This window comes from Lepidochelys kempii, chromosome 3, assembly GCF_965140265.1.
Source record: "Lepidochelys kempii isolate rLepKem1 chromosome 3, rLepKem1.hap2, whole genome shotgun sequence".
NCBI lineage: Eukaryota > Metazoa > Chordata > Testudines > Cheloniidae > Lepidochelys > Lepidochelys kempii.
Window position 1 is genome coordinate 69,217,894 of NC_133258.1, and position 23,809 is coordinate 69,241,702.

General features: G+C 40.2%; 1 protein-coding gene across 6 annotated transcripts in view; it reads right to left on the minus strand.

Moving 5' to 3' along the window:
• MDN1 (midasin AAA ATPase 1) overlaps positions 1–23,809 on the minus strand; it is a 163,298-nt gene that overhangs the window by 134,921 nt on the left and 4,568 nt on the right. For 5 of the 6 annotated variants that reach the window (XR_012157991.1, XM_073336749.1, XM_073336748.1 and 2 more), the window contains exons 2-9: positions 13,877–14,103; positions 11,978–12,202; positions 9,193–9,300; positions 8,902–9,094; positions 6,755–6,967; positions 4,568–4,699; positions 2,937–3,040; positions 537–651 (exon numbers count right to left, since the gene is read on the minus strand). Coding sequence is in view for 5 of the 6 variants with exons in the window: in XM_073336749.1 (XP_073192850.1) it covers positions 537–651; positions 2,937–3,040; positions 4,568–4,699; positions 6,755–6,967; positions 8,902–9,094; positions 9,193–9,300; positions 11,978–12,202; positions 13,877–14,103 (1,317 nt within the window). In the remaining variant the exon portion in view is untranslated. The remainder of the gene's footprint in view (positions 1–536; positions 652–2,936; positions 3,041–4,567; positions 4,700–6,754; positions 6,968–8,901; positions 9,095–9,192; positions 9,301–11,977; positions 12,203–13,876; positions 14,104–23,809) is intronic. The other variant, XM_073336750.1, reaches the window with a different exon arrangement.

A 23,809-nucleotide genomic window follows, 5' to 3' on the forward strand; every position in this document is an offset into this window, starting at 1 on the left:
GTGTAAACGTACCCTAAGAGGCTTGTGGATCCCTTCCACACCTCCATGAGAATTAGAAGGGTTAAAATTCCCCTCAAGTCTTTTGATTGGGGACCGGGGGGGGGGGCACAAAAAGAACCAAAAAAAAGTCTTCCTCCCATTGACAAGCCTTCTTCACACTCAGATTGCACTTTGAGGTCTATACCTGCAAAGAAAAGGGCTAGAGAATTACTTTTTAAATGGAAGCTTTCTTCTCCAGCAGTCATTTGATGTACTATACTAAGCTCAACCAAAGTAGACATTCCCTAGAGATGTTAAGAATTGTGCTGAACGGTTCTATTTTGAGGTTGCCCAAAATCTCTCTCTGATTCACTTCCAAGCTTTGTAGAATAAGTATTCCTTTGCCCCAGATCTAACCTATCCATTTTGAAGCCAATATGACTATTTTGTGGATTTTGAACAACAAAAACAAGAATCAGGTTTATTATGGAATCTCTGTTGTAAACCTTAACTCTGGAACAACGTCTGGTGCTCTATAACGACATTACTCCACCTACCTCTTTGAGTTCTGCTTTATTCATGTTATCCATCCGAATTTTGGTCCAATGCTTGTCCAGAAGAGTAGCATGACTGTTTTGTTGTCGGTACCAACCACCACCACAGCTGAAGACTCTAAATTAAACAAACACACCCAATGGAGTCATATAGCTTATTACATATAGTTTAACTGAAGAATTTAAAATTCCATATTCTACCATAGGACTATTCCAATGCCTCAAAGAACTAGTAAGTTTAGCACATTTGTCTTGGTCTAATCTGAATGCACAGGGCTTCTAGGGTCCATAGCAGAAGCTGCATGTCATCCTGTCTCTTTTCCCTATTACCCACCCCTTACTGGTGTATATTTCTCCTTTTGGCCCAAACTGCCTATTCCCACAGAGAAACATGCAGAAGGGAGAGAGCCAGAGCAGCAGCAAACTACCCTGGAGATTTCCCTTACCAAGTTTGCTGCCCTATCTAGGGGAGGGGCTTGGAATGAGGAGGGGAGTTATGTCTCCTCACTTCCCAGATCCTCTCCAGTTCTCAACTCCACACACATAGCTGCTGCATCTGTCCTAACTCCGAGTTCTATGCTGACTCCCATTGCTCCTGCAGGATCCGTGCTTTCACTGACTAGGCTCAAAGCAGCTGCAGAGGTGGACAAGGGGAAATTATAACTGTGAACTGCGAAGTCTGTCAGGTCTGGACAAGACAGTGCCTGGGAGGACATTGCTCTTCCCCATGGCTCCAGACCTCAATATCCATAGATATCCAATATCCATAAGAGCTCCTTCAGACATAGCATCAGTGAGAATTTCCTGTTGCAGAGATCACTTTTCACACATACAAGAAAGGGCACTGCCCTTGTCCTCCGATCCCTGCTTGTTTGCCACTGTATTACTGTCACCAGTTGTTTCTCACCCTGTCTTGGTCTCACTTTTCTCGTCACTCTCTCCGCCCTTGTTACTCCAGTTTTCACTGCTCCCATCTTTACCGCCTCCTGTTTTGCTCCTTCTTCCTTGCCAGACACCCCTCATTTTTGCCCTGTTTTCCCCCTTTCCTTTGCAGCAGTGTAAGGATGAACAAGGAGCTGCCCATGGATCTTCTCACCTGACTCAATTCCCTGACAGAGTTTTCTCTGAACTCACCATCTACTGGCTTCCCAGAGCAGCAGGAGGTCGCACCAGCAAAACCTACTGCTGCACATTAAGACACCTCCCACACCTTCAAAGCCCATGCCATGCCCGCCATGGCAGCAGTCCTGTGCATGCAACTGATTATCAGCCTTTTACTTACACATCTTGAAATTCTATCCTTTTTTTTTAAATTCACTCCTTCAATTTAAAGAAAACGAAACCCACTCATGACTATTTAGAGACTGTCCCAATAATACTTTGACACAGCTCCGCCAAAGAGGTGTGAAGCACCAGAGTAGCATCAACAGAGCTTACAATTCTACTATATCAAGACATATGCACATTGGGTTAAGCTCCCAAATAACAAACAATGATTAAGGCTCCGTGACTTCTGCAGAGGCCAGTGTGGCTGACCTCAGAGCCACCCAAGCAGCTGGCTCAGAGGCCAGCTGCTCTGGTGGCCCCAGGGACAGCCACATCAGCTGCTTCTATAGTAGCCCCAGAACCAGCCACATCAGCTGCTGCTGGGGCGGCCCCAGGGACCGCCCGAACAACAGCCAGTGTGACTGGCCCTGGGGACTGCCCCAGCAGCAGTCACAGAGCGGCCAGAGCCCCCAGGATTTAGTCAGGGGTATTTTTAGTAAAAGTCATGGACAGGTCAGGGATCATGAATTTTTCTTTATTGCTTGTGACCTATGACTTTTCTAAAAATACCCGTGACTAAATCGTAGCCTGAACAATGATCAATAGGAAGAAAATCTTTTCTCGAAGGAAAACATAAGCAGTAGGAAAAAGTTGTTTAAGTTTTGAAAAGTATAGCAAAAATGTTGCTCAACAATATTCTTTTAAATGGTGCACTATATATACTTCGGTATTCTTCCAACTTTCATAAGCACTACAAAAATGTGAGAATCAAATATTTTACATATTAGTTTTAACAACATGAAAATCAGAACATATCATTCTGAGCCAAAAACTCTCCATAAAGGAAAATGAAGGACCATCCAATCTGAATATTTGTTGACTTTCTTACTTTTAACCTACAAAGCCTTCAATCTTGCTGAAGTAATGGTTGCATAAGATGCTACAGTATAAATCCAGTCCTACTGCAAGGCTGTTCGATATTTAATGCATTTCTTTTACATGTTTTATGACTAATGAAGTCTGTGTATCGCATTCTAGCCCTCTGAACTTTATGTTGGTCTGAATTCCTTACTCTTGCTGCCTTCAGCTTAAAAGCAGCCAATTAACGCTCATGTTTATTTTACCTTACATGCCTACCTTCTGGTTGCAAAGAACTGGAATCCAGGAGACACTTTTAAACAGTCTCCACGACCAGGAATCAGTAATTCTTCATTTTCCAGAAGAGGAATCAGCACAGAGATCTGAAAAAGAGAAAGAACTCCTACCTTGGAAACAAAAAGCAATACTCCTACTTCTTTTGGGAGAAGCTCAACCACCCAGACTGCATTTCTTTCATGAATCACCAGCCCACTTATACTGAGCTACCTTAATATGCCAGTCAGCCAGAAACAGCACTTCCTCTCATAGGTACATGTTTCTAAGCGACACTGACAAGGATTGAACAGTCCCAGTTAACATCATTCAGCAGCAAGTTCCATAAAGAGAATACATTACTACACTCTTTCTGCTGGCATTCACATTTTAATAGAAAAATGACCATCAGCATTTTCCTTTTCATCTTTCTTCACTCTGACCACTGTGGTATCCCAATTTTTACACTGCATTACACAAGTCAGAAATCTTGCCTTTTGATAGCCCAATAGACTAAAAGGTAGTTTCACCCTTGCATGTTTGAAACCTCCTCTTTCCAATTGGCCAAGGAAAGTGTCTCTCTAAATCAAAGACCTCATTTATGGCAGCCATCAGTACCTTCTATCACAAAAATATCCCCACATCCCAACTCTGCCCATCACCCCACTAGAGTATAAAATGTTGATTCCCCTGAATGACTTACATCCCAAACAGAAAGAAAAGAAATAACGGGTTGGAGGAAGGGCTGGGGTTACGAGGAAATTGCCATACAAGAAGCTTGCTGGGGTGGGGTTTGGGGGCGACAGAGAGGATGGCAGGATGCAAGGAGTCTGGTGCATATAATAAGCTCAGCCTACAAAAGTGAGGAAGTATACAACCCTCTAGTGGTAAAATACTCAAATATAGAGAAGGTGTTTATAGAAAAGCACGGAATTATAAAGTAAAAATACAGATATCATAAAAAAATCCAGGCTACATTAAACTGTAATTTATCTTTTAAAATAAGACACTTCAGAATATTTCAAGTAGCCCCATAAAATTGCTTAAGGCCTAAATTCATAAGGAGGCTATATATTGGCTTTGTTATAGGGTCCCTATGGTTTGAAAGTCTGCATCCCAATAAAACTGGCAGCAGAGTTAGTGCCATAAAGGATTCTTTACAGAGCTATGAAAAAATAACTGGATGCAAGAAAGAATTTGAATTTTTGCAGAACGTCCAATATAATATTTATATGAGATACCTCTTTGTAGAAGGCAGTGTAGAATTCCAGTCACTGATATAAGGAAAAGTTCTCTCTAATGAACACTAGTTCTATAACTGACTATTAGGAATCAATTAAGATAAATGTCACAGTACTTGTTCCAGAGCATAATATGGTATAATCTTTTACACTGTTTCAGCTGGGGCAAGGAGAGGTGAGTGAAAAAGAATGAATGTACCAATTGGTCAATTCAGATTACCTAATTAATGATCATTTTTTTCCCCTCTCCTCCCCCTTGCACCTCCTGCCCCAACTCAACAGATCCAAGATGCACACACTACCGCTGATTGGGCATTAGCCTTTAAAACCAACTATCAGTATGCCATCACCCATTTATTTTACAATGTTGCCTATAGGAGAAAGTAAATTGCATACCACATCCAGAGGAGCATAGTCAATATCCTCCAGCAGAATCCAGTGTCCTTTGGTGACAGCTTGTGTCAAAGTTCCAGGCTGCCACACAAACTCCCCTGGCACATCTGTACAACGATACATACCCAGTAATGTCTGTTAAAAAAAAAAAACCAGTAGAAATAAATAAAAACTGGTTTATTATATGTCTTGATAAACTCAAATAACTTACATAATATATCTAACCCCAGTATGTAAGTCATACACATAACCTGCCTAGAGCCCTGTGTGGATGCAATGTCTCTAGAGCTCTGTGCAGACACAAAATTTGTATCCACAGCTGATCCACAGAAATGGCCCGCAGATATCTGCGGATACAAAGCAGGTATCCGTGGATTTGCATGGCTCTATAAATATCAACACCATCCTCAGATAGTTTTTTTCAGTAGGATACTAATTTTAGTGTTCAAAGAAAAATGTAAGCAACAGCATTCTTGAAACACTCCTATTATTCTCTTAACAGCTATTAGCTACAATCCAAAGTGATCTACAGCTAGACTCAGCCTTCTTAGGAAAAGTAGTTAACACTGGAAATGTCAGGAGTATATACACAATTTTTATTAAATCAATTACTTTCCATGGCTTGATCTGACATCCCGCTAATGTAACACATCCCAACTCTTTGTGCCTTTTACATCAAGATGAAACATGAAGTTACTATTCAAGGTACTTATAAAATAGGAAAAAAAATGAAGTTTTAGAAATAATTTACAACAGCTAAATGCATCCACTCATAGCTAGGGTCTTCCGTATCTTTATTAAAACACAACTTTTATCTTAAAAGGGAGATTACCAACTTGAAATGCAGCCCATTTAAAAAAAAAGATAAAACAGACAGGTATTCCACCTGTCCCTGGATACCCCAATAGACTGTAGTTTCACATCCATATTTTCCTACTTCTAAAAATGTTTTCTACCTCCCCATCCCTGTGTGAAAAACCCACAACAAAGAGAATACCAAACTATATAGGAGAAACAATTAAACTGGAATACAGTCAAATATATAAAGCAAAAATAAGATACATTTTAAAATAAAAAGCTCTTTCTAGAAACACACTAGAAATTCTTTTCAAAGTAGCAGCCGTGTTAGTCTGTATCCACAAAAAGAAAAGGAGTACTTGTGGCACCTTAGAGACGAACAAATTTATTTGAGCATAAGCTTTCGTGAGCTACAGCTCACTTCATCGGTGCCATAAAGATACACTCCTCTTCTAAGCATTTCTTGGATAGTTCAGTTATATATTTAATTTTTTTTTTAACCTTTATACTTTGCTATTTATTTCCAGTCCCATCACACTCTCCTGAAATGGTGATCTTACAACTAAGCTCTGAGAGGCAGTTTTATTTCTACCTTTCTAAATATTTCAAAGACTCGATGAAAAGGACTAGCTCTTCCATACAAGCGGTATAGGCTGCTGCATCTGGCAACAAAATCCCCAAAGTCAACATTGTTTGTGAATGTTAGCCTGCTCACAAAACTGTAGGTGTTTAACAAAGTTAAATGAAATTCTTAGTGCCCTCCCAGCCACAGTGTAAAGCCAGAAAATGCATCAGCTCAAACTCACTAGGATATGCATGAAATATCTGAACTGTGCAATTTTCACTAGGGCCTTGTCTACATGACAGAGCTGCACCAGTTTAACTTAAAACAGTTTTAAAATCTATATAGTTACACCAGTGCAAACCCTGTGTAGACATTCATCAGTTTAAAAGTAACTTGTTTCAATGTAACTTAAACCTGCTCTCAAGTGTCTTAAGGTAAATAGAAAAAAGCCTGGTATAAAACTGAAATAAGAGTGTCCACGCAGCCTTTCACACCAGCTAAATCATTTTAAAATCACCCCTTTAATTAATCAGAGCAGCTCTCTCATATACACAAGTCTTAAAAAATGTAGTAACTTTAAAATAAAAAAAAAAAGAATTGATGTGATGCAGTTTTTGTGAAGAATTTAAAGCTTACTAAGCCCGTATCTTGAAGTTTCTCATTTTCAAATTCTTCAATTCCCATTAGGAATTTGGACTTGCTGCAGATCAATATTTCACATTTCAAAAAACTTAAGTAATGTAAATTCATGTATAAGGATGGGGTTTTGAGTGTCAAGCATAAATGAGTTTACCCTTCCCCCAATAGCAGGAATATTTTTCCATTACCTTACTGTCTGTCTGATCTCCAAGTTGAACTTTCAGAATATGAGGGGGCTTCATTCTTCCTGTAATGACTGCTAAATACTCAATTAAAGAAGTTTTGCCACATCCTATTGGTCCCTCTAATAATACAGGATTCTGGAAAGCTACTGCCATTGCAAGGTTTTGAAGATTCATGCAGGTAGATTCAACCAGCACAAAATGCTTAATGGTACTTTCCTGTTAGGGTAGAGAACTTAAGTTACCATACTGAAGTGTTTATTCATAGATGAGTTGTGCACAGTATTACTGGAATGCTCCAATGCAGCATTCATAAAAATGAGTCTGAATACTAGAAAATGCCAGCTATATAGCTCTTACTAGGAGCTTATGCCAAATGATATAATGGATCATTGAGAATGCAGATTGAACAAACAATACTTAATGGTTAGTATTAAAATACAGATTCAATCCACCAAAAACCTACAATAAAAATATACAATCTATAAAGTATATGCATGAGCTAATTTGCTCTCAAAAAACAGTCATACTACAGATGCCATAATGGTAGAGTGATTATTTTAATGTTCCACCAATGTTTATCAGATTTACCTATTAAAAAAAAAATCCTTTGATGTATACAGCAAATTAAGTCATTAGAGCAGCTCCCTATTACAGAACAAAGCCTTACCATAATCCAACAGCAGTTGTTTACTGATAACCTTACTCATGAGATTAAAGTGCTGAATCTATTCATATTTGCATAGACAACAATGTGGAGCCACTAAACTCACTGATGTACGAACATTAACAAAAATATACTAAATATTATACGTCATCTTTTACTCAGATTATTTTAGTGCATTTAGACTTTTTAATGGGAAGTTATATTTTCCAATCAGGGTGTAATATGAATCATCAACACATTCTTAACATATCTTAACTTTTCTACAGATGTGAAAACTTCAGTTTATTCCACAGAAATTGCCATTTTCCTGACATGCAAGGAGAGAGGAGCTAGAACAGAAAATCAAACTTATCCTTCATTGAAAATATGAAGAGCCTAATATTTTGAACTCCTATTTTAAACAAGTTTCAATTACTTATAAGAATTGGTAGATGGTCAATACAGTTTTATTTTGCTTGTAATTTTATTACTAGACAGAGTCCGGGAAATTCAGAAGTTGAAAATCCTGTCTCCTTGATTCCCACACTGTTTGAGAAGTGCTGAAAAACTGATGCTCTCCACACACTTCTCCAGGTCAGTGCTTTTAGATTAAACAACTTGTGCTAAGGCTGAACAGAGTCAGGAGTTGAGATCAGGTTAGAGCGAAAGCAAGAAAGGTGGTTTGGGGAGTGGTCTAGTCTGAGAGTACTGGCTGAAGCTACAGGAAGTACAGAGGGTGGGAATGGGGAGAACAGGTTAGAGGCAGATCCTTTCTGCAGAACATGGACATGTTTCTCAGTTTGTCAATCTGTACTTCATTTGCCTTAACAGTTTACAAAAAGAAATAAAAGTTTTTAAAAAACTGTTTAGGTGAACATGTTTAAAATATGCATATTAAAACCTACCCAAAATGTGCAGAGTCCAGTGCCTTTCCTATCAATGTAAGTGTAGAAATATTTTCCTATTTGTTTTCTTTTCCTGCCTATTAGCAGGAAAGTGGCAGCCTCCACAGAGTAAGTTTTAATTTATTTAAAAAATAAATGTTAAAGAATGTCTTATTTTGGGGAGCAACTGCCGGCAAAGAGAGGGTATAAACTCATATGGCATAAAAAAACATTTCCATGAAGGTACAAATGACTGTTTCAGACCCCCTTGCTAGCTAGGCCATGACCCCATGTTCTTGAGAAAGCCTCTGGATTTGGCAAGGAGATACTATACAGAGCTGGAAAAGTAGCTGCTGAACATTCTCTCAGAGCCAGTTTACAAGAGCTGATATGTAGAAACCGAACAAATCGCCGTGTTAACCCTTACACTGCTTCATTCCAACATACAGCTTCTCTGAAGTACCAACATTCCACTTCACAGTGCCTTAGTGAATGGCACAGCGTGAAATAAAATTTGCCGCCAGTACTACATACATTCAACTTCACTTAAGAAATCAACCAATGTAGGTCAATTCTTAGCATTCACATTTTAATAATTAGGAGACAATTAAGGCTGTACCTACCTGTTCTTTAGGCACAAGTTGTTGCCTTGGTAGCACAACTCCACATACTGCTATTACATTTGCAGAGAGGTCACCTGATATGATGTCTCCTTGCGTGTACTGCAGCCCTTTCTCTCTGTGCCAAAGAGAGGTGTCTGGATTGGCCAAAACAAGGGCTCTCTCCACATTCCACATCTGTGATTCTTCCAGTTGCCTGTCAAATTAGTATCCACATTCATTATTGCAGTTGGATGTAATTTACACCAAATATACTTAATCATGCAATGTATTCAATGTGAAAATGCATCTTACTTTAGTCTGAAACGTATTAATTCATCTGGATTGAAGATCTTCTTAAGGAAAGATAATTTGTGCTCATCATTCATACATGTAACCAAAGCAAGGCAATTTGAAGTGTACCTGCAAAGAACATTTTCAACAAAATAGATTTCAAAAGATTCTTCAGAAACCTATTTTTCTGATTCATAAACAAAGACACAAAATTTTAGAAGAAGAATCTTGTACATCTTTTTCCCCCAGAGGGGTCGGTAGAGAGAAAGAATTGGCTTCCCCATAGCTACAGCTGGGCTATAGATCAAGAATGTGTCGTCCGACTCTTAGTAGAAAAAAGACTCACCTTTTGGCATATAACTGATAGAGGCAATGAATTTTGTATTGTAAGCTATAAAAGTTTGCTACCCAAGGCAAAAGTGTAGTACCATTTTAAAATGATTTGCTGTGTCCTGTTTCATATTTTATTGCTTCATTTCAGTGAATGCTCTTTAAGTGTTTTTATTTACAGTATAATAATCTGAAATATTTCTCTAGAGAAAACTGACTCAAGTCTTGACATATTGAAACAATGTGCCTCACAATGTAACAAGCCTTTCTATAAGTAGGGTATATTGCGGCAAACACAACAATTAGGTGCACTTTTTAAATAGAAGCATCTCTTGGATATCTTCACCTTAAATGGAGAATCTGGCTTTCTAGAAGATCTGGCTTTCCTCTAATTCAGCAGTTAGATTGACCATAGTATCAACAGATCAAGACATTAGCTCAAGGCTCAGTGCCAACAGAATCCTAAAACCACTTCAAATCTTTTGACTTCACTACTCGATACAGCTGCCTCTTCAAATAATGAATATATAACTTAAAAAATGTTTAGTACAAAATCTGACAGGCAAATACATTTTTCATCAGGTTTAGTCAGTTCTCACTTTCTGACCACCATCAATGTGCAGTGAGGCTGAAAGAGGAAAGCCCCCAGAAGAAGAGTGGCTCAGCACAAAATTTAAAGTCAGCTAGTTTCTCCCTTCCAAAATTACTGTAAAAAAGCCATATAAACCTACTCCGGTAAATGAACCAGTAACTCTAAAATGATAACCTTATCTCATGCCTTACTGTCAAGTGAATTTAGAGTACTGGTGTATTTTTAAAAATCGAGACAGTTAACCTTTCTTCACTCCATTGCCCAGGAGTCAGTTTGACCAGAAGTCATGATGAAGAGCTATTGAAACCCATACAGACCCCATCTGTGAACTACCACCATTGTAAGCAAGCTCCCAACCTTTCAGATCATTTTGGATCTTAGCAAAAGGTGCTATAAATGTTTTGTGTATCTTCCTGGACCCAAAGAGAGCTCACGGATTTCCTTGGGCTCTGGTGTGAGGAGCATGTGCAGGCACAGCTCAGAAATTCAAGCCAGAACAAGATGATCTACAAGCACTCGTTGGAAAAAGTGGCAGCTCTGGGTTATTGAACAGCAGTGCCATCAGAAGGAAAAGGAACTGAGGCAGGAGTACAAGCACACAAACGACAGCTCTCTAAGCCTGGTGCATCACCCACTGAGTGCACTTTCTATTCTGGGTGATGCACCAGGCTTAGAGGAGCTGTCTTTTATGTGCTTTATCATAATTTAGAAAGTTAGGTAGGTGGGTGGGGGTTTTTCCCTCCATTTTGCAGTAGAAACTTTAATGTTTTTAAATGTTTACAGTTTTTATTTTAACTGAAACTTAAGACCTTTTTCTTAGGAGACATTGGTAGACATGTATGAAATCTGAACCCCAATTTAACACATTACTCCTAGGGGAATTCTGGGCCAAAAAAATTAAAAATTCTGCACACAATATTTTTAAATTCTGCATATTTTAGTTGTCAAAACAACACAATCACTCCAGTTTGAAATATTTTGGTAATTTATTTCAAAATACCTGTCAACAATACAGAAAACACCAAAAAAAAAAAAAAAAAAAAAGTTCCCCCAGGAGAAGAGAGTGAAAGAAAGTCCTACGACAGGGGTAGTCAATTATTTTTTGTCAAAGTCCAAATTTCTTGGTCAAGGTCTAGTCAAGGTCCAGACACCAGAGTAAATAAGTAAAAAAATAATAACAATAATGAAAATAATAAGTAAATAAAAAGATTTTGGGGTCCATTCAAAAGCGTCTGGTGGTCCGGATTTGGCCCATGGTGCACCTATTGACTACCCTGTCCTATGACAACCAGTTCCAGTTGGGGGAGGGGGTGGAGGGGTGTGTTGGGGGCCACCAGAACCAAGACACCTGCATTCCCTGCCGCCCAGTGCTCAGCTGCTGGGCACCCCCCAGCCCAGACATTCGTACCCCCCTCTCCCCAAAACCCAGCCACGGGGCACCCCCCAGCCCCACAAACCTCCACCCCCAGTGCCTTTACTCCCCCTAGATTCTTTACTGTCCCACTGGGGGATGTATTGCGGTGTGGCCCTGCCCTTCCTCACCATTGGCCAGAGCTGGGTCTCCCAGGACCTCTCCCATTCCCAGGAGAATGAGACCAAGCTGGGCAGTCAGAGTGTGCAGAGCCTTCAACCCCACTGCGAGCTGGGCTCTGCAGAGTCCAGCAGCCCCTAGTGACAGCCAGCAACCCCAATTCTGTAGGGGAAACATGGATTTCTGGGCAAATTCTGCATTGCGCAGTGGTGCAGAATTCCCCCAGGAGTGGCACATTCTTTGTCTGGTATTGCTGAAGGTTGCTCTCATCTTTCCCCTTAAAAGTGAAGGCTGCTAGGAGAAATTCAGAACATTTGTCCATGAATGGAAAAGATTTTTGGATTTAAACTTACCAGCGGACCAAAGTATCATGACTCCTTAGCAGCGGAACACACACACTCCAGTCCCACAATTCCCGGAATACAGACTGCTCTTGTTGAAGGAATAGGTATGCAGCTTCCATGAGATCACGTAACTTCATCCGTCTGCGCCCATATCGGACTGTGTTTGCATCAGAACTTTCCAAGAAGAGTCTTTGGAACACTGGTGATGTATCCTTAAAATATCTGAGAGCAAACCTTAGAGAGAGATAAGTGGAGACATTACGATAGGCAAACGTGCATAAATAGCACAGAAAACAATCTACAAAAGAATTCTAATCCACAAAAGTCCTGAAACAGTAATTGTTGGTACTATACAATGCAAACCAAATGTAAAATGAAGCCTTGTTTACAATTGGAAATAGTACCATTTTATCTGAGACAAGGTGGGTGATGTAATATCCTTTACTGAACCAATTTCTGCGTAGCCTGAAAATTTGTTTCACCAACAGAGCTCTTCTTCAAGTCTGGGAAAGGTACTCAGAGCATCACAGCTAAACACAAGGTGGAATAGACTGTTTAGCATAAGTAGTTAACATATTTCACCTTGTATCTGTTCCATCTTGTATTTACCTATGACACTCTGAAGCCTATATATACACACACTTAAAATGTTAGAGAGACACATATGCGCTGCTGTAGCGCTTCAGTGTAGACACTTACCACAGAAACAGGAGGGATTCTCCCATCGCTGTAGCTAATCCACCTCCCCAAGAGACGGTAGCTAGGTCAAAGGAAGACTTCTTCCATCCACCTATCACTGTCTGCACAGGGGGTTAGGTCAGCATAGCTGCATCTCTCAGGGGGGTAGATTTTTCACACACCTGACAGATGTAGCTATGCTGGTGTAAGTTTCCAGTGTAGACCAGCCTTGACTCCCCTTCCCAGACCCAAAGAAGAGTTCTTGTAGCTCAAAAGTTTGTTTTTTCTCACTAACAGAAGTTGGTTCAATAAAAAAGATATTACCTCACCCACCTTGTCTCTCTAATACAGTAGAACCTCAGAGTCACAAACACCAGAGTATGAACTGAATGGTCAACCACACACCTCATCTGGAACCTCAAGTACACAATCAGACAGACAGACAATAGAGTACAGTGCTGTGTTAAATGTCAACTACTAAAAAAATAAAGAGAAAGCAGCATTTTTCTTCTGCATAGTTCAAGGCTGTATTCAGTCAATGTTCAGTTGTAAACTTTTGAAAGAAACAACCATCATGTTTTGTTCAGAGTTACCAACATTCCAGAATTATGAACAACCTACATTCCCGAAGTGTTCGTAACTATGAGATTCTACTGTAACCCGAGACCACCACTTACTACTACCACCACACTGCAAACAACCATTAGCAGTCATTTGTCAACAGTCAGTTTAACTGACTAGTGCTGATTATACAGATTACAAGGACAAACAGTGGTCAGCACCATTTCCACTAACCAGTGTTAAGATCTTGTCAAGAGAGGTTTAATTCCAATTTGCTGAACCAGTACTGACCACTTTTATTTAGGTCAAATTTGGATTTAGTAGCCTAATTTTAGATGTATAGTTTTGAAAATTTTAGCCAATGAATAATTTTCACATAACTCTCTACCATGCACGTCAGACATTTTTCTATTTTATTTCAATCATTGAAAAAGATGCATATCATGTTAGACATTGCCAGACATTCATTTAAACATGTCCTTTAATTTAAAAGCTTGGGTTTTCTCAGTCAGAGTTTCAATTCAAGAAATGTCCATTACCAAGGCAATAAAAATATATGAAAATACCCATTCTCCCATAGCCAGAAGATCCATCTACTGACTAGTCAGCACTACCTAGTATACAGCGAACAAGTTCAAACATCACACAAGCAGACATCACATCACTTACGGAAGCACATCAGGGTGGTCACCAATTAGCTTGCTCATTGCTACACAAAGCCTTTCATGCAGATCGTGGTTGATTTGGCCACCAGCATTAATGGTTTCTGCATTTCTTTCCAGTAAATCCAGCAGGATTGGTCGAAACTGACGACCAATCAGTAGAGTACATTCTTTATCCACTAATAACTGTGCTAAGGCATTGAGAATACACTGGCGATCCTGCCGAGTCCAGATCTGGAGAAGAAAGTGGAAAAGGACAATTAACAATCACGATCACATCAAAAATGAGTTATCATTCCAAATCACGTTTCAGCTACTTACGTCACCAGTCAGTTTAAGACTCAACCAGAAATTTTAAACAGAAATCAGGCAGCACATCAGATAAGTAGCAAAGGCAGAGGTAATAGGAGGTGGGGAAGGATAGGAGGCCAACTTCCCTTACTCCCCACAGCAGCCTTTAGAAATGTGTGTGGTGTCTTTTCAATCAACTGGCAAAAGGAGGTATAATGACACAAATTTTCACACCAGAAATTGTGTGATTTTCACACCAGAAATTGATGCTCTGGAGAGCATCATAATGGAACAGAGAGCCAGGGACAAAACTAAATGACTCTAAGATCCCATGTGCCAACTTGCAACATTGAGAGTGGGGAGCCAGACCCAACGCTATGGGACAGGAGCTGCCACTGCTGGGTGAGTGCAGGGCTGCCCACCAATAACCAATCGTATGTCATTTACTCCCCCTGAACCCCATTCCAGAACCTGGGCTCCACAACTGATTATATATACATAAACACTTGTACTTCAGGGCACCCTCTGCAGTCACACCACTGTCACTGGAAATCAGTAAGGAGCGTAGTCCACTACGCAGTCTGAAAAGCATTTATAGCAGTTATAAAGAAACACCGTTACAACCTCGGGTTACATGCCTGTTTATTATTTCTGTTTAAGACACCAAACCTTAAATCAGTCATGCTATAAATGACTTTCTTTCCACGTTTCTGATAGTGTTTAAGGTACACAACACTTCTGAGAGAAGGAATTTTTTATTTGCAGTTTTGAAAAATATTTTCAACAGTCATGTCCAAGGGACCATTTATACAAGAAAATGCATCACAAATTCTGCAAAAGAGAACAAATAAGACCCAGACTGGTTATCAACACCAGTTCATTCCCATTCTCTTTATGTAAAAAAACAACTAGTCTTTTCTCAAGTCTTTGTTTTGCAGCCTACTGCTATTATCTCCCAGTCATAAAACAGTTCTTGTGGAAACTTATCTCCCTTCTTGTTCAAGGTTCTGTGTAGCAAAACATAAAGCAGTATAAATACATTCATACAACATTCTTATCCCTCGCTCCAAACAACATAAATTGTCTTGACCAGCTCCTCATTTACCATTAGTTTTGTTCTTGTGAAACCGAACACTGAGTTTCCCTCACTTCCTCTCAGCTCTCAGAGGAGAATAAACCCAGAGACAACATACTTTTCTCTGACACCAGCTAAGAGTCTACTATTTTTATTTTATAGGTGGTTTGAACCAATTGTTTTATGTTCATCAGGGACATGGAAGAGTCTGTTCATTACAGAATTTAAAACAGGTGCCTGATTTTGAGTAGCAAAAACTATTCTATTATTTTTAACTGCTGTAACAATTGATAAGTTGTACGAAGACAATATAGATCAGTATAGAGATGAGTCTGCATAGTAAAATCAAAAGGTAACAATGAAAATACACAAAGCCAAGCAGGCAAATTGGGTATTAATTTTATCACTTGTGGAAGATGAGAAGCTGAGGCTTTATAAGACAGGCAATAGAATCATAGAATCATAGAATATCAGGGTTGGAAGGGACCTCAGGAGGTCATCTAGTCCAACCCCCTGCTCAAAGCAGAACCAATCCCCAATTAAATCATCCCAGCCAGGGCTTTGTCAAGCCTGACCTTAAAAACTTCTAAGGAAGGAGATTCTACCACCTCCCTAGGTAACGCATTCCAGTGTTTCACCACCCTCCTAGTGAAAAAGTTTTTCCTAATATCCAACCTAAACCTCCCCCACTGCAACTTGAGACCATTACTACTTGTCCTGTCCTCTTCTACCACTGAGAATAGTCTAGAACCATCCTCTCTGGAACCACCTCTCAGGTAGTTGAAAGCAGCTATCAAATCCCCCCTCATTCTTCTCTTCCGCAGACTAAACAATCCCAGTTCCCTCAGCCTCTCCTCATAAGTCATGTGTTCCAGACCCCTAATCATTTTTGTTGCCCTTCGCTGGACTCTCTCCAATTTATCCACATCCTTCTTGTAGTGTGGGGCCCAAAACTGGACACAGTACTCCAGATGAGGCCTCACCAATGTCAAATAGAGGGGGACGATCACATCCCTCGATCTGCTCGCTATGCCCCACTTATACATCCCAAAATGCCACTGGCCTTCTTGGCAACAAGGGCACACTGCTGACTCATATCCAGCTTCTCGTCCACTGTCACCCCTAGGTCCTTTTCCACAGAACTGCTGCCTAGCCATTCGGTCCCTAGTCTGTAGCTGTGCATTGGGTTCTTCCGTCCTAAGTGCAGGACCCCGCACTTATCCTTATTGAAGCTCATCAGATTTCTTTTGACCCAATCCTCCAATTTGTCTAGGTCCCTCTGTATCCTATCCCTGCCCTCCAGCGTATCTACCACTCCTCCCAGTTTAGTATCATCCGCAAATTTGCTGAGAGTGCAATCCACACCATCCTCCAGATCATTTATGAAGATATTGAACAAAACCGGCCCCAGGACCGACCCCTGGGACACTCCACTTGACACTGGCTGCCAACTAGACATGGAGCCAATACACAAACAGCACCAGCATAATTTCCCTATACCACTCACATACCTCAGTACTGGCATGGAGGGATCACATCTAGGGTGAAAGAGTAATTTAGTCTCCAAGTCTACTCAATCCTTAGCTACTCCAATAAGACAGCTAACAGGGATGCTTATTTTGTTTCTGAGACAGTCCTTTGGTTCTACAGGCAACGAGGTAAAATTTAGGCTGCCAACTAAGAGAATAAAGTCCAGGGCCCCCATGGTAGCAGCCAAAGTTCTCAGCATTGGGCTTAAGAGAAATGTTGAACACATGCTGAGTACCCTGAAGCCTATTTCTGTAGCCTTGAACAAAATGCAGGGAAACAGCCGTTTTATTGCTGACACTGTTGAAAATTGGAAGGAACTGAGTGAGATCTTAGAAAGAGACATATGCAATGACAGAGTTAAATTACAAGCATTAAAAAAAATGAATAGGACAAGCACTATCTCCAGCTCATTTTCTTGCAAATATTCTCAATACTCGGGACCAGGGTCAAACCTTAACTGCTGAAGAAGAGGAGTTGGCAATGACATGGACATCCATCAATCATCCCTCAATAATGCCAACTATAATAAACTTCAGAGCTAATGGTGAACCATTCAAGAAATATGTTTGCTGATGATGTTCTAAAGAAAGTCACACCAGTGAACTGGTGGAAGTCACTTAAGCACTTGGATTCAGAGACTGTTGAAGTGATAATCTAATTTTTAACAGCAGTCGCTTCTTCTGACGGTGTAGAAAGAATATTTTCTTCCTTTGGACTAATTCATTCCAAATTGAGAAATCGTTTGGGACCTGAAAAAGCAGGAAAGCTTGTTTTTCTTTTCCAGATTATGAACAAACAGGAAAACGAAGGTGAGGACAACTGAGTTAGCTGCAGAAGCCAATATTTTAAGTTTCTCATGTTGACCTGGCTAACATAGTCGATTTAATTTCTGTTTTTAAAAAAAAATATTTCATTTAACTATTTTAGTTAAAAACAATGTTAACAAAAACAAACCTGATTTTAAAAAACTTGAATGTTTAACTACATTCAAAAATTCATATGCTTGTTTTGTTAAAATATTATATGTTTGCTGTTGAAGAAAAAAATCCAGAATACATAACGTTGTTTTAGTTAAATAAAACAATTTAAATGTCTGTCTGGCGATGTTCTCCTCCTAATACAGCATGGCAAGAAAATCTTCCAAATATTAATGATTAATACTACATTAATACTAATACTAATAATACATTAATACTAATGAACTGGAGATAGTTCACCTCCCAATGACTTCATAAATATCTGCTTCAATTACCTTTGGTAAATGAAATAACCAACCATTTAAATTATGATTTAAATCAATTTGATGTAAATCAAATCCACCCCGGGTCCCTCACCAAAAGCTCTTAAGCAAACTAAGCAGTCACGGAATAAGAGTGAAGGCCCTCTCATGAATCAACAACAGGTCAAAAGAGAGGAAACAAAGGATAGGAATAAACAGTCAGTTTTCACAGTGGAGAAAGATCAATAGCAGGGTCCCAGAAGGATCGGTCCTGGGACTGTACTGTTCATCCTATTCATAGATGATCTGGAAAAGGGGGTGAACAGTGAGGTGGCAAAATTTTCAGACAACACAAAATTACTCAAGATAGTTAAGTCCAAAGCAGACTGCAAAGTGTTACAAAGGGATCTCACTGAACAGGCTGAGTGGATGACAAAATGATCAATGAAATTCATTGTCGATAAGTGCAAAGCAATTCATATTGGAAAGCATAATCCCAACTATACATTCAGAACCACAGGGTCTAAACTAGCTGTTACCACTCAAGAAAGATCTTGGAGTCACTGTGGGTAGGTCTTTGAAAACATCTGCTCAATGTGCAGCTTCAGTCATAAAAGCTAACAGGAAAGAGATTGATAAGAAGACAGAAAATATCATAATCCCTCTACATAAATCGATGGTACACCCACACACTGAATAATACATGCAGTTCTGATGGCCCCCATTTCAAAAAAAGATATAGTAGAATTTGAAAAGATGCTGAAAAGAGCAGCAAAAACTATTAGGGGTATGGAACAAATTCCATTCAAGTAGAAATTAAAAATATATATATTTTTTCTCCACTGAATGCATCCGATGAAGTGAGCTGTAGCTCATGAAAGCTTATGCTCAAATAAATTGGTTAGTCTCTAAGGTGCCACAAGTACTCCTTTTCTTTTTGCGAATACAGACTAACACGGCTGCTACTCTGAAACCCATTAAAAAGATTGGGACTGTTCATCTTAGAAGAGACGACTAAGAGAGGATATGTTAGAGATCCACAAAATCATGAATGGTATGCAGAAAGTGAATAGGGAAGTATTATTTACCCCTTCACATAACAAAAGAAATAGGGGTCACCTGATGACAGAATAGGTAGCAGGTTTAAAAACAAACATAAGCAAGTACTTCTTCACTCAATGTAGTCAATTTGTGGAGCTCATTGCCAAGGGGCGTCCTGAAGGTCAAAAGTACAACTGGGCTCAAAAAAGAATTAGATACATTCATGGAAGATAGGTCCACCATTTGATATTTGCCAAGATGATCGGAGACACTCCACAAATGCGTGTGGTTTGGTTTAAACATTTGTGTTCTGAAACAAACATCTGTGGAGTGTCTAGGTTAGCATTTAAAAATATGCTGTTTTAAATTAACTGATGATCATTTAAATCAAGTTAAAATGGAAGCACAAACTATAGTCTAGACTTACCCTTAGAGTTACAGTAGGAAGACGCTGAGTTTAAATTAAGTTAGCCAAACTACGCTAAGCTAGACTGAAATTGACCTTTTTCCTCATGTAGATATAGGGTAACATCTTTAGCTCGTCACCTTCTAAGCTCAAGACAGATAAAATAAGCTGAGGTGGTAACCTACATACCTCTGGAAGAGGTCAGGCTTAGCTAGCATGTGTCAACTAAGGCTTTGTCTCCACTAGCACTTTTGTCAGTCAGGGGTGTGAAAAAAACACCCTCCAGACCAACACAAGTTTCACCAACAAATGTGTCAGTGTGGACAGCGCTGTGTCGGTGGGAGATGCTCTTTTGTCAACATACCTACCGCCACTCATTGGGGGTGGTTTAATTATGCTGGCAAGAGAGCTCTCCCCCACCGGCACACAGCGGCTACCCAGGAGACTTTACAGCGGTGTAGCTGCAGCGGTACAGCTGTAAGGTGAGTAGTGTAGACACAGCCTAAGCCTGACCTAGGCTCAACCACATTTCCTAATCAAGACAAACCTATAGAGCAGTGGTTCTCAAACTAGGGCCGCCACTTGTTCAGGGAAAAGCCCCTGGCGGGCCAGGAAGGGCGGCCAGCACATCCCTTGGCCGGCATCGCTTCCCGCAGCCCCCATTGGCCTGGAGCGGCGAACCACAGCCAGTGGGAGCTGCGATTGGCCGAACCTGCAGACGCAGCAGGTAAACAAACTGGCCCAACCCGTTAGAGGCTTTCCCTGAACAAGCGGCAGCCCTAGTTTGAGAACCACTGCTATAGAGAACAAACAGTACATTCTACTGCCTTGGAACAGGAAACTTAATAGGCAATAAACTATTTAATATGAGGACAAAGATTGGGGAGGATAACAGTCCCACCTAAACTAATATCAAGGATAACAGATAACATGGTCACTACTGTGGGCTAGATACAAATGCAACAACTGCCATTTTCTAGCTGTAAAGGCTTGTGCCTAATTTAAACTAATCACAAATGTATTGAAAAGGAGAGGGTCAGGGGATGAAGAAGCATAACCGCACCAAGGGCAGATGAAAATAATCTTCAGTTGCCTTCATGCGAGGAGGTATTGACAGCCAAATGGCGCTCCTGTCGGGTTTTATTCAAAACACTATTTCCTTGTTCTAAATGTTTTGTGCAGTGTTAAGTTGTATCATTTAATTTGAATGCTAGACTTTCATCTGACCTGGAGATTCAACTGCAGGTTTGTGTTGTCCCACATGAAAGGAGAACATGTACACACTGCTCACTCTGTCTGTGCACAGATCCCATATCATCCTGAGGTGAAGGGCATTAAGATGAATGGTGCGCAAGTTAAGTATCAAAAGTTTATTTCCAGTGTAGAGTTTGATTTGGAAAGCATCGGCAGACTAGGTTCATAACACTAGAGAGCAGCAATCACAAGCCAATCTGATGTTATGATAACACATATAATAAATTGTTAGAGATATTTCTCTCCCAATTCTGAACATGTATCTAGCGAGTTATTTTTATTTCTGTACTGAAGGTTAGAACATGCATGTCATGGTAGATCACCATATTTGATCCTTTTTAAAAAAGGATCATTAATTTTTTTGTGACTAAAGTTTTAGTGGCTTTACACGTAGTAGCTAGAGCCATCTACAAAGTCAGACAGAACCACACCTGTCTAACATACACATCCTCCTGCATGGTAAATGGGAAAAAGCTAAATACTACCAAGAAATGGCCAAAAAGAGTGAGATAAAACAATATGTGCAATTACATCCAGGCAATACCCTGAATGGTATGTGTAAATACAAGGCTTGTTAAAGCCCAGTAAAGACCAAATATCTTCAGATTGCTAGTGTTTGAAGAGACTGTTGTAAACCACCCATCTCAGGGATGGAGGATTTCCACCTCTGCAGGAGAAGCTTCTTTATTAATAGAATCATTCACAGAAACCACAGCTCTTCAGAGCCAGAGAGGCAGAAAGAGCTCAGCACTGAGCACAAACCATGCCTTTGCTACATGTTATGTGACTGCATATCTGGTAGCTAAATCTTTTTGTTTGTTTTAAAGCTTAACATTTTAAGGAGGAGGCAGTTTGCCCCAGTTGTTAGGGTACTAGACTGGGTCTCCGGAAGCATAGAGCCTATTCTTGCTCTGCTTTGGCTTGCTGGGTGACCTTGGGGGAGTGAGTTCACCTCTCTGTTCTTCAGTTTCCCCATCTGTGAAGGGAGTAATGACAATAACTCCTTGGTAAAATGATGGAGAGCTGCAAATTATTATTTTATTAAAAAATCCCTCAGTTCATATACATCTGAGAAGTGAAAGTCATAATGCAAGATAAACTAGCATAAACGTAAAGTAATCCCAAAGAATCAACCAATTTGAGAACCAGAATCTAGTGTCCCAGATGTCCCTTAAGACTCTCTCAAATGTTCTCTCCTACTTGCTGCTTAAGCCATAACTGCATAGAGATACTGCCCAAAGACTCAGAACTTTCAATTCAAGTTGCTCAGTTCACAGAGTGATGAAAGACGGAGAAAAAAAGAAGGATGTTGTGTTACCCTCCTGCTTGTAGTTTGACCTTCACATTTCTGAACTGTGGCCACAAAACCCCACACTGCCACAAGGAGCCAAAACGACTTTCTCTAATAAAACCAGCATATGAGACTGCACCCATGAAAATGCAACGTTCTGATTCAAAAGAGTTTGAAGTCCAAATATTTGCTGCACATTAAGGACAATAGAAAATGTATGTTAGTTGTGACAGTACCTTTTCCTATACGGTATGAACATTCAGGCTGAGTATTTTATTGTGGCAGATGCCCAAATACTGGTGATAATGCCTATTATGCTAACTCACGTTTACATTGCTACTGGACCAGGGTGTCTGTAAACATTACTAGAACAATTGAGTTTGATTATTTTTAAACACAGAAATTGAAGATACATTCTCACATGGATGCAGCACAACTCTGGGTCTACACTTAAAAGTTATATCGGCTTAGCTATATCAATCACTAGATGTGGAAAAAACGTAGATGCAGCTCTATCGACAGAAGTGTGCTGCTCTCAACCTATCTAATATCATTCGAGGTGGTGTTCCTACAAGCAGATAGAAAAATTCTTCTTCTGGTGGTAGGCTGCATCTACACAAGGAGGCTATGCCAGCATGGACTGTGCAGTGCAGACATAGTTTTAATAGGTAAGGCTAGTGCTTGTGAAAGATATCCCCTTGACACCACTGAAAACTGGAAATCCTCTGTTCATAGAGTAAATAAGGCATAACTAGCAGCAGTGAAAACTTCCCCCTACTTTTCCTTACCAGCCCTTCTTGAACCTACTCTAGATAGAAAAATCCCTCTAAATGTGAGAAGGGTCATTCTGTTACCATGACAATTCAATACTTAGCTTCTCACAGAGTTGCCAACAAGGGTGCCAATTGTGTGGGTGCTGCATGATATGGATCCCCCGCAAGTGAAAACTGTACTAAGCCAAACTCATTTCATCTAGTCCAAATAAATACCACGTGCCCATAATCACACCAATACCTCTCATTTTAGACTCAAATTAATTGCTGCCCCTCACAAGGGTGCTTGCATTACCCAGAAATGCAGGGTCAGGAAATTAAGAGTGGTTGAAATTTTGGCATGATTATTTTTCTTTAGCTGAGACACTATTTATATGACTCATTTAAGCATGAACAGCAAAATCCCTTACAACCAGAGGGAGAAGCTTTAAATGCTTCTTTAAAATGAATCCCAAAAGCAGGATTCTCTTCCCCAAATTACTCCTGCAGGAATTCTGTTCCAAAATTTAAAAAATTCTGCGCACAATATTTTAAAATTTTGCAAAATTCTGCATATTTTAGTTGTCAAAATAACACAATATAATCATTCCAGTTTCAATTATTTTTGTAATTTATTTCAAAATACCTGTCAACAAGTATGTCAACAATACAGTCAGCAGCAAAAAAGATTCCCCCAGGAGTAGAGAGTTAAAGAAACCCCTACGACAACCCATTTCCAGTTGGATGGTGCTGGTGGAGGCTATGTGGGGCCTCCAGAGCCTAGACCCCTGCATTCCCATTCCCCAAAGCTCAGCTGCAGAATACCCCCCAGCCCAGACACCAGCACCCCAAGAGGCTTTACTCCCCCCAGCTTCTTTACTGTCCTGCCAGGGGACGTGGTGCGGTGCAGCCCTGCCATTCCTTACCCTTTGCCAGAGCTGGGTCTCCCGGGCCCTCTCCTCTCCCTGGGAGAATGAGGATCAAGCAGATAGTGCAGCCTCCAGCCCAGCCAGGCTGGATGCTCCGCTCACTCAGAGCTGGGCATTGCAAAGTCCAGCGGCCCCTGGTGGTGGCCAGCAGC